The sequence below is a fragment of the Electrophorus electricus genome, chromosome 7 (genome assembly GCF_013358815.1).
Source record: "Electrophorus electricus isolate fEleEle1 chromosome 7, fEleEle1.pri, whole genome shotgun sequence".
NCBI lineage: Eukaryota > Metazoa > Chordata > Actinopteri > Gymnotiformes > Gymnotidae > Electrophorus > Electrophorus electricus.
In genome coordinates this window covers 21,223,362-21,234,897 of record NC_049541.1, presented here as the reverse complement: position 1 = coordinate 21,234,897, position 11,536 = coordinate 21,223,362, and the positions used below count along the sequence as shown (strand labels likewise).

The following is an 11,536-nucleotide window of genomic DNA, read 5'->3' as shown; positions in this document are numbered from 1 at the left end:
GAGCGTGTCTGCGGACTCGCTGATAGTTACGGCGGTGAGGATGAACGACCTTGGAGCCAGTGGTGCCACGTGCCACCAGCCAGCTGTTTGGGACTCTAGGCCAGTGCGGGGTTCAAACTACAACAGTGGCAACGTGCAAAAGTTTGCAATGACAATATGTCCTGCATTCCCTAAATGTGGCCGCGCGAGCTTTTGCCCGTTTCCCAACAGACTATAATCGCCATTGCTGGAAGCACACACCTCCACGGCGCGCTTCCTTGTGGTGTCGAGGATCTGATGCAGTTAAAGCAGGTACACACCTTTGTAGAAGCTGCTGAAACAACAACAGGCCCACATGCACCATTCTGTGCTGTCTGGAGCCTCCAGTGTCTCAGGTGGTTCTCAGAAAGGATTTCAGTGGCTGTTCATCAGTCTGTAAATATTCTATATGCAGAACTTGCTCTAATGTACTATTAATTTATAATGATTAATTACTCCTATAAATGATTAATTACTCCTGTCCAAGTCTAATTAGGTGGTGTAAAAAGAACAGCAAAGTTACATGTCAGTGTCGGTTTACAGCAGTATTCAAACACCTTGCTGAAATGAAACGTCAACACTGCTGTTTTTAGGTGTTGCAATTTGCCAGGTGTACTGGTAACCAAACAAGCCTACAAAGAAGAAAAATACAGACAGGCTAAGAAAAGCATGCACAGCACAAAAGTTTGATATGAACTTAATTTTATTAGCTTTGTTTTATTTTGCTTTCTTCAAATCACACCAAGCTGTCTACAGTATAAAACCCCCCCACCCGAACGTTCTGTTCAGCCTACTCAGGTCCAGCTCAGCAACATCCACCCACTGACCACAAATAAATACTATAAGTATTTTTTTTTTAATGTCAATACAAGAAAATGAATGACAAACTAAAGAGAAACACTCCAGTCTTGTCATGTAGTCTGGCTAAATGTTTGAGAAGTACTTCAAGAGAGCATTCATCTCACAGCCAGTGGGACACATCCAGGATTAGAGTGGGAATTTTAAAAAAAATAAAATAAAAAAATATATATCTATTAAAACTAATCAAACATTCAGAAATTGTCAACATGGGCAATCGCCTCTCAAATGTAAGCGCAGGAATATTTAACCAATCGGAAGGCTTCTTTGATTACCAGGGTTTCTTGTGCTCTTTAGACAGGAGCCAATGTGGACACTGGAATCTCTAATACACTGAAACAATAATGTTGCTTCATAAGTCTTCATTATCTTTATTATACTATAAACAAAACACTCACAAATACATTAATAGGCAGCAGTGTTAACTGAATTGAATAACACTCCATTTTAGAGTTACGTAAAAATAAATGAAGGATTTGTCACACAAACACCACAAAGCAGGATCGCTAGGCTAGATGATAGCGTAGCTAAGGCAGACTGATGTGGCTTGACAACGGTAGGTTGGATTTAGGCACGCCCAGCCGGACTAGCAGACTAACCCGTGAACCCTGATTCATAGCACACCTTTGGACACGTTCACAACACACACACGATCTGCCTCCCTCCTTTGGTTAGTTCTTCACCTAGAAACGTCTCGAAGGCACACCCAGCACCAAGAAAAGCCCCCCCTGCACACACCCTTTAAAACCAACATGAAAACAAACAATGATGTATTCTCTCACTCACACACACACACACACACACACACACACACCCCCCAAAGTAGGCTCAGCTGACCTGCACGGCCTCTTCTGGTTCTGGAGGAGACCATGGACAAGGCAGTGATAACCTAGGCTCCTTCGTCTGAGCAGGTCCAGTCAGAAAAAGGACGGACAGACAGGAAAGGTTCATGATCATCATAAAAACATATCAAGAAAAAAAAGTGCGTCGTTCGACAGTGTCCTGTAGCTGCTGAGTCAAGAGGGTAGGGATGTTCTGGTGAAAGTAAAGATGGAGCGAGAGAGCGTTCATTTGCTGTCTAACGCATTGCTGCCTCCGTGACCAAACGGACTCATTTCATTGGTCTCCATGGCCTGGTAGACCAGGAAGAGGAAGCCAGCCACTGCGCTCAGAAGCAGCAGACGCACCCAAACCGGAACACGGCGTCGCGCCTTGGCCTGTACAGCAGGGGGCGCCATGGGTCTAGAGGGGGTGAAGGGAACAGCGCTCACGCGAGGCACAGATCGGCTCTCGGTGTAGGACGAACTGCTCCGTCTGATCTCGGTGAGGCGTGGACGCAAATCACCCAACCACACGTCACTGACGGGCCGGCCAGCAGCGCCTTTAATCGGGCGACGACAGGTGGCACTGATGGCGAAGAGACAGACAAAAAAAAAAAAAAAAAAAAGAGGAGAGAAAATTAAAACCAGTCAAAAACAAGATACCATCACACACGAGCAATAAAACAAATTAAACCGACACTATGCACTTAACTTATTTCACAGTTCAAAAGTCTGTATCGTGATTTAAACATTGTGTAAAAGATCAATGTGACGGGGCTATTCCACAGCTCACCTGATTCCAGTCGGAGTATTGAGACTCTCGCTGGAGAACATTTCTTTGAGAACGTTTCTTTCTGTCACTTTTGGGGTCTGCTCGATGCAAGATAACTTCTCAATCTGCACCCAGACACAGAACCGTTGTTCAGACGGACAGTATTGGGTGTAATGTGCTATGTTCTGTAGCGCTGTGTAAAGGCCCGAAGCCAACAGGTTGACCTTTGGCATTCTGCCTGTTGGCATCTCTGCCTTCTGCTTCTTGTGCTCTTGCTTTATGTTCCAACACTACTAAAGCAGGTTTTGTTCATGTTGTGTTCTGATCAAGAGTATTTCCTGTTTGCCCAGGGTGAGGCTGTCTGTTAGTTCAAAGGAAAAGAAGGAAAACGGAAAAACAAAGCCAAGAAGACCCCACGCTCCCGGTAGCTACTGTACAACAGTGCACGCATGCACATACAAAAACAAAGAAAGAAAAGCCACAACCCCTAGTGGCATGTGCAGTAGAGCTCCTGTCAATCCAGGACATTACCAGCACTCCTGAGCCCCGCCCACTAGGAGGCAGGACCGGAGAGAGCGACGGACCCGAATGGCTCTGCCTTCCTATCGACTGGGCCACAGAAGACCCTGCGCGCTCCTGGTATGGTGGACACAGTAAGAATGCCGCCTTCTTTGTGTAAAACAACAACAACAACAACAACATCACCACCACCAGGAGGCAAAATAAGCCCAACAAACAAAAACAAAGCCATTTTTGCTCCAGAATTAGAACACAACCTCTCCCACTGCTGGAACTCCGCCGTGTACACATCAAAACCACCACTTTTCTGATGCAAACCTTGGACGAACTCTGTGTAACAGGCAGAGGGTCTTGTTGAGCTGGGAGGTTGGTAGAAACCATCAGAAGATGGGTGGAGGGTGGCTTGGGGGAAGAATCCATTACAGAGAGTAGGTGGGGGGAAGTTGAAAGAGGGGAGAGGCGGCACATCACGTGAAGCAAATCTCTGGATGGCGGAGTTGAGGCCGATCGATGCTCCGTCTGGCGCTTTGCCGGCGGGACACGTTTCTGCTCTGTGTCCTTTAGTTACACAAGGGACACCCAGTAAGAGACTGTGCAGGACCAGTGCAAAAGAATGAAAGATGGAGGGACAGCCAACGTCCTAATCACTCAGACACGTCTACTGTCCTAGCTGTGGTCCAGTAACCTCAGTACCTACCGCTGCTCGGGCCTCCAGTGATCTAGGGCTCAGGGCCTGTGAATCTGGGCCATCCTGGGACATTAAAAACATACAAGAACAGTAAAAGGCACTTTGAAAACTTGATTTTTCGGTTATGACAAGTGTTTTCAATAAACAGATTTCGTGTTAAGTTTGCGTCTGGCGTGTTCCGTTAGACCCAGAAAGCGTCACCTCCAGGAGGGCAGTGTTGAGGAGAGAAGGTTGCATCTCTGCACACCAGTCGGACGAGGAAATGAGCCCCTTCCCTCTCGGCTTCTGTAGAGATGCGCATGTAAAATCAGAAAGCACTACTACACACAGTGTCTGCTGTGAACACCCCCCCCCCCAACAATGGAACATCCCGCCACATAAAACTAACTTTCCGCGATAATGGAACCAAGAGTCTTGTGTGCGCAGAGTCCAGGAGCAAACCCTGCTGATCCCACACGCCCATGTTCTCTATCCATCAGGTCCATTGTTTCTGTAGTAACGATGTTACCAGGCTGCCCTGTTGGCACAGAGATGGTCACCAGGACCAGGCTGTCCTCTCACCTGCCGTAGTCACATTGGAACACAGCCCGCCGCTACAGAATCAATGCACCTGTAGCAGTGGATTCAGTGACTGTAAGGGCACCTTAGTGCCTCGTTGCCGCAGAGATGTTGCCATGCGCTGGGGACTCTTGGTCTTCTCAGGAAGGTTCATAAATGTGTAGGAGAGTTTAACAGAGGGCATTCACTATGTCCCGAAAAGATGAAACAAACCAATCAACTCCCCTCAACTGGTGTTGGTAACGTCACACCAGTGCACTGTTGGTGTGAAGTCAATTACATTCAGAAGGTGACATGGTGGAGCGCGTTTGCCACAGCTGCTCGGGAAGAGAGAGAGAAAAAGAAAGGAATACAAGGCACACCTCCTGGAATCCGTCCCTGGCACAGTGGGCTAGATGCATGCGAGACCGCCGAGGCTCAGTCCAGGAGTCCCCTCTCACAGGGGACGACTCTGGCTCATCTGCCAGCAGGGGTGTGGGCACTCTGGGAACCGCCTTCAATGGGAGAACATTGTTTATGAGTCCCAGGGAGTGGGTGCATCGCTCTGGGCTCTTCTAACCAAAACAGTTACATACCAAAGGTCTGTCCCTCCCCCTCTCGTGAGGGACAGGTAGCATCTCGGAGATGTCCTGAAGGAACACATCGGAAAACATGTACGCACACACACATAATAATGAGGCGAGAGAAGAAGCCTGCGTGACCCCGCAGTACAGAAGCCATGAAAACGTGAGATGTGACAGGTGCTCATTCCCAGAAGTCTCATCCCCCACGCGCTGTGGTGAAAGAGCCCTTTGTGAAACTCAGTTAAGTCTTTGTGAGCATTTGTCCACAGCACTGACCAACCACCGTGCACGGAAAACCAGAGACTGGAATTGTGAGCACAACACGTGGCGTTACAGCGTCATCGCCGGCAGGGACGGCCTGGTCCAGTCTACGAGAAGATCTCCTGGACTTTCTCCAAACGTCCCAGACCTGGAGGTCCCCTTCTGGCTCGTCCTCTTGCTCCGTCTGAGCACCGAACAATGCACACACACCACAACTCTCTCAGCACCACCCGGAGTACTCACACACCCCCACGTCACTGGACACACCGCCGAACTCGTGGCCTCAGGCTCCTAACAGACAGTTCCACGCACAGATAAGTGGCTTGTTTGAAAACCCTGAAAACTCTGTGCATTCATGGTTAGAATATTTCATGTGAACCTGTAACGTTGCCCCTCTGACGAACAAAACACAGCAGACCCACCGCTTGGCGTTCTTTCTACTCGGCAGAGTACAATTTTTCACACGCGTGTCTCTTACTAGCAGTCAGCTTTAGGGACACGTTGGAGAGATGTGTTAACAGCGCTACAAACTCAGAGTAGGTCACAGAGAAGCCCAAACAAAAAGCTCCGCGTGCTGGAGTCACACAGTAAAACCACACAGGAAGCTAAAGGAGGGAGATCGGGAGGAATGGGGCCAGCAGAACAGGGAGGGAAACTATTTACGTGTGTGTGTGTGTGTGTGTGTGTGTGTGTGTGTGTGTTCTCACTCTGTGCCGGCTGCCGAGTGTTCTGGGGGTAACAGATGGCTTTCCTCTGCTCCTCACTGGCCTCTCTACCACCGGGACGGGCTCCGGGTCTGCTGGTGTCGTCTCTGATGCAACAAACCCCAGATACAGATTCAGCTCAGTATGGGCATAAAGTGCTGTGGGTCTGTCACACGACTCACCCCACACACGACTCACCCACCAGTCAGAACATGCAAATATCACCGAGGCCCATTTAACAGTCAAATATTTAGATACATGTTGCACAATCATCACACGACTGGGATGGTGAACACTGCCGACTATTGAAGCTTCAACTGTCTAAATAGTGACACGGGACATCGGACACATCCCTCCGATAAAAACACAACACACAAACCTCTCCTGAAATCTAATGCAAGGCATTAAGACTTTAAAGGAATTCTGGAGGCTGATGCCGGCTCGGGATTTGGTGGGAGTTTGGCGGAGACGTAGGGCTGCGTGCTTGGCTAAGCCTCCTGCACACTTACCGCCCTCCATGTCACTGTACTGCTCTGCGTGCTGTGTGGTGCCGTTGTAGCCGCTGCCCGTCTGAGTGCACTTGGCACGCGGGGGGGTCGTGTCAGAACCACCCTGGTCCAGTAGCTTCTGCAGTCTCTTCTCATACACCTTTCGGGTGGACGCTGAAAAAACAAACAAACAAACAGCCTCGCATGCGCCACCTAGAGGCGATTTCTACCCCCCCCCCCAGAAGCAAACCTACACAATGTCCTCCAATCACAAGAAATATGCCAATTTACTTTGTTCCATTTTGTTCTTGAACTTTATTCTGGCTGCCTTCTTTTCATTTTTCTCCCCCGTGTACTGTGATGATTGTAAGTAGCTCCAAAAGACAAATTAAAATAACTCTGCTCTGAATAAACAGTAAATGTGTGTGGATGTGTGTACACACGTCTATACTGAATGTTTCATTCCTGTGTGCTTGAGCGAGAGCTAACTGGAATGTTGGCGCGGTGAGGACATCAAGGTTAGTCAGGCGCAAAGACCGTCAAGCCTGTACGATTCGGGAGAAATGAACGGGAAGGCAAAAGAGTCACATGCACAAGGCTGCAGATCCTTGTCTGGTGTAGGGAGAGCAGAGATCAAGTGTGCAAACACTTACACTACTGCAACAACAAAATGCCAGCATGCTACAACCGTGAGACTTCCCAAAGATAACCAGTCACACAAACTGTAGGGTGCCGTCTAGTGCTCAAATCCAAATGAATTAAAGTAATTTCCGTGGATTTCAAAGACACTTCAAGCCAACAGGTGGAGATATTTCGTTCCACCCGAAGAACGCATGCATGCCAAACTAGCAGACCGGAAAATGCACAATGCCCACAAGCTAACAGAACCATAAAAACCGTAATGGGGCAACGTTTTCAGCTGCCAGAACCACCATGTCAGTCTCAACAGTGATGCGTCATAAATCAGACATAAAAACTGTATTAATACTTTGAAACTCTGTGCAGCAGTGCAGATGTGTTTCCCTCCGTAGCTGAAACTCAGGCTTGAAGGGAGCAGAAATGGCTTACCCACAATGGGGCCCGCGCTGACGCCGTACTTCAGAAGCTGGTCCTTCAGGTCTTCATTGGTCAGCACAGTCACATCCATCTCCTCGGGAGGGACCCGGTCTGTTTTCTTAGTGGCTTTCTGCAGGACATCAGACAGCCACTAATGAAAGACGTTCAAGTGTACAGATTTGCCCAAAGTCACAAAAAATAACCTGGTCATGAGCTTGTAATTTGTCATTTGTTTGGACAGAATTCTTTTTTGAAGTTTGATCAATTAGTCCAATTAACTTAAAGCAGGTTTTGAAAACATGGAAACTTCCAAGATTGTAGGTTAACACAATTTTAGCATAGTTCCCCAAACTATGTTAAATAGTCATACATTTAAGCACAAATGCCAGCTGTTTAAACACAGCTGTGTACGCAGACAAACCAGAACTGTGGCTGAACAATAACCCCATCACAGCAAGAGCTCAGACTGACAGGTGCTTGAAATCCTGGGGTGAACAGGCTGATGTCAGGGTACAAAAGACCACGAGAAGGAAACAAGGGAGATGCAAGATTGGTCAGCCATGTTGAGACTGTTGGTGCTGTGAGCAAGTGTCATCTTCTGACATCCATGAACAATTTTATAATGCACACGGCTTGGTAAAACGGACGCCAAGCTGTGAACGGATGGAATCCGAGACATTCCAGGGAATCTGGCTCAGTGTCAAAACTAAAGCTCTGACGTAAAGACAAAGATAACATATCAAATAAGACTCGTATCTTATTCAGCCTGCACGAAAATTCCAGAGTAAGAATAATTCAGGCTGGAAACGTTTAAGGGCTGCAGAGGGGGACGGACTGGGGTTACTGCTGCTACGGTCACATTCCTCTGGAACGCAGCCATCTCGCTCTCGACAAAAACAAAAGCATGTGACCAGACTGAAGTAGTGGAGGCAGTGTAGGGGAGAGGTGGTGTATGCGCATGTGTGTGTACGACAGTCACGGGCAGGAGAGGTGCACGGTTCAGACGTGCCTCAGCAATGCCATGAGCTGAAGTGGTGGCCAATCAAAGAGCCATTTTCATAAATCCCACAGATTCCAAAGGAGTCGGGCTTTTCCTCTGCAACACACTAAGCTCCGCCTCTAAAGGGAAGCATCTATGTTGTACTTATAGCCCAAGGTGATGTATGTAAAATGGCCTAGTTTAAGATTACTTCAAGCTCCATGATGTTCTGGTGATCAGGTAGCTACCGTCGAACAGTTGTAGTTTATTTACTTTAAACTTCAAAGTTAGAAACACTGCATGCGCGCGGATCCCTGACCAGAACATGTGCCAAGTCCTGTAGTTTTCTGACAAGTCCAGGAGACGTTCAGTGGTTCAGAGTTAACACAAACCTGACCACGCTGAGAGACCGAGGTTTCCAATATGAAGGCATTAAATGTGGTTAGCCAGTTTCCCCACCATCTCTGCATCACTGAAAATTAAATATTGATGTGATTGAAGCAACTACTCAAAAACAAAAAAAAAGGTTTTGCAGTTTTTCTACTTACACCAAGTGTGTGGGTAACTAAGACAGCATATTAATAAATTTGGTGAAATACCATATAGGGTCAGAAAGTAATATAAACCAATGATAATGTCTAATCTTTAAAGAAAGAGGCCTCTCTCTCTCACATACTCCCCCAAATTCCTCACAAGCAACCATTTCCTCAATAAAGCGACCAAACCCACAATGAAAACATCCATGTGTTGGCGTGGTCCACAATCCTGAAGATCGGACCCAGATAGAAGAACCTTGGCTTTTTGTCCAAGGATATTCGCGTGCTCACAGCTGTACTAAACATTCAAAGCCGCTGTCATCGAGCTCGAGAGCAAACGTGCAGTCCCGGCGATGAGCTAATGACTTCATTCACCGAGTTCAACCCGCTTTAACGAACTAATTAGATGCACACATCTAATGTCCGAACAGACAAAGAAGTTTCATTACGAGTATCCAAATAACCGATTCAGTATCACCAATAAAAGGTGAAGCACGTGCAGCTCCGTAGCCTTAAACACTTTCCACGTCATTCCAGCACCATTTCGGCCCAAAGTCCCGGTTAGTTAAATAACGGGCAAACAGCAGAAACAACGGGAACAGAAACCACTAGAGGAAGGCACCGAGGTGGGTTTCTCTGAATGTCTCAAAGACGCTTCTGTAATGCAACATTTCCGGTCTGACGGAATTCGGTTCCGCAACAAAGTTGCGTTTGATGGTCTTCCGAAAAGTGTCGACGACCATAGAGCCACTTCGGCCCTTTAAATCACGGCCAAAGTCTTAAAACCGGCTCACTAAATGGACGCTCGTGACAGTCATACCGGAGTACACGCGAGTATTTAAGCGGGAACCCGTTACCCGTCAAGTTACCGCGCCTGTTTGTTTTCGTTTTAAAATGCAAGTTGCACCGAAAATGTTCTGGACTATTTAGTCCCGCAGCGGCCACATCTGCATAACTCATGTCAAGCCTCCTCCACACATCTGCGCTTCACGGCGTCGCTGCTTTTATCGCCGTGTGAAGCAGATAACGGCTCCTCACACCGCTGCGATGTCGCGTTATTGGACGTTAACGACGACGCCACGTTTCGCGTGCAGCGTTTTCCCGCTGGCCCACTTTTTCTTTCTGGACGCATCGCAAAGCTCAGATCACGTGTGAAACGTCCTGATTTTAACGCCAGAAACGCGTGAACCCGACGGCTCGCGCTGGAGCCCCCGGGTTGCACGCACTCACGCACCCTCCCGGAGCGGCTCGCGGTCGTGTCCTCGGGCTGCAGCTCCTCGTCGCTGGAGAAGGCGCCTGCAGCGCCGCTCGCGGTGTTCCGGCAGGTGAGGTTTCTTAGGTACAGCTGCACGTACACCCCTTTCCTCTGCTCGCCGTCCGGAAGAGCGACGTTGTTGGCCACGAGCACACTTTTAAGCTTGTCTTTAGTCAGTACCGATGGATCCGCGAGGAAGACCGACATGTCTGCTGCTCTCGCGCTTCCGGAGGGGCTCGCTAGCGCGGTTACGGTCTTTAACCAACACTTTCGTGGCCATCGAGGGCCATCTTAAGAGCGCGCAGGCTATTGGTCATCTGGAGGAAGAAAGCGCGCTCTGATTGGTGGAAAACTCCTCCACGTTAAAGCCCCCACATATACAAGCGTTAGAGGAACGACTCCAGGACTAAACAAATCTTTACTGGATTGGTATTACGCGAACATCAGCCCGTGGCATTTATGTAATAGATCATATTAATAAAGTAGATAGTACAGTGTCAGTCAAAGCGCAATACAGGTAGTCAATCGCTTTATAAGAATTAGATTCGTACGCTTGATGTAAATTTGTGCCATCTTTCTGTTGATGGAAAAGCGTGACATGAATTATTGGTCTACCAGAGCCAGATTATCTGAAATACACACTAGAGAAAATCTTAACGGTGAATCGCCATTACAACCCACTACAGTTTAATGTAAAAACTAGGCCTGATGCCAGCGGCTCTTCTGGAACATTTGAACTGGGAGGCAAAGTTCACTGGGACGTAGAAACGCTCCTACCTGGCCACCTCATCAGCGACACCTACCCGATGTACACCTACCCCGCAGCTCATCGGATATGCACAGGGCAGCACTTGTCAAGCGTCCGCTGACAGAACCACTGCTGCACAGATGAGTAGTTTTAGCATGCAGCTCGTGCTCATAACGGCAGCGACACCTGCACGGTAGTCGCGCGGTACTGGGCGGCGATCCGGTCCTTTTACGTCATCACAACAGTGACACCGAAGTGGCAGAACATTAGATACAGCAGGGTTTCTGTCATCCAAAAATACTCAGTCAGCAGGCTGGGGATCATTAATAACAAGTGACGTTGCAGTTTAAAAATATCCTACAATGACGGAGTTGAAGGTGTGGTGACCCACGGTCTGCAAAATACTCTATGCTTAAAAATAAATGTATTTATTATTAAAGAAACAATTTTGAATTGTGAAAGAAATGGTGGTAGGCGTTCCTTCCTTTGCAGTTCACATTTTGTTTTCAGAAGAGGACCTTCTTGTTTAAAGACCCCTCACATTGAGACCTGGACACGTGTCAAGAGAAACTACTTCTGCTTGGAAAACGAACATCGCACCCAGATAGAATCAAGATAAGGTCACTTCAGGTAGCGGTAGTGAGGCTACCATCTACTGGTTGTTTTTGGTAACAAACATCAACAACAGGGCAGAAACACACACCGAATAAAG

The 11,536-nt window shown here is 47.9% G+C and overlaps 1 protein-coding gene across 2 annotated transcripts; it reads right to left on the bottom strand.

The window, feature by feature from the left end:
• Nucleotides 1–699: 699 nt before the first annotated feature.
• On the bottom strand, nucleotides 700–11,520 carry tmpoa (thymopoietin a). Of its 2 annotated transcripts, none has more exons than XM_027026637.2 (6): nucleotides 10,880–11,520; nucleotides 7,319–7,436; nucleotides 6,272–6,424; nucleotides 5,766–5,869; nucleotides 2,491–2,594; nucleotides 700–2,283 (listed from the first exon to the last, which is right to left on the bottom strand). In XM_027026637.2, the coding sequence occupies exons 1-6, from the start codon at nucleotides 10,904–10,906 to the stop codon at nucleotides 1,944–1,946; spliced, it is 846 nt and encodes a 281-aa protein (XP_026882438.2). In that variant the 5' UTR covers nucleotides 10,907–11,520; the 3' UTR covers nucleotides 700–1,943. The 2 variants fall into 2 exon arrangements, with proteins under 2 accessions (XP_026882438.2, XP_026882437.2); XM_027026636.2 differs by lacking the exon at nucleotides 10,880–11,520 and adding an exon at nucleotides 10,056–10,842.
• Between the last annotated feature and the right edge of the window lie 16 nt (nucleotides 11,521–11,536).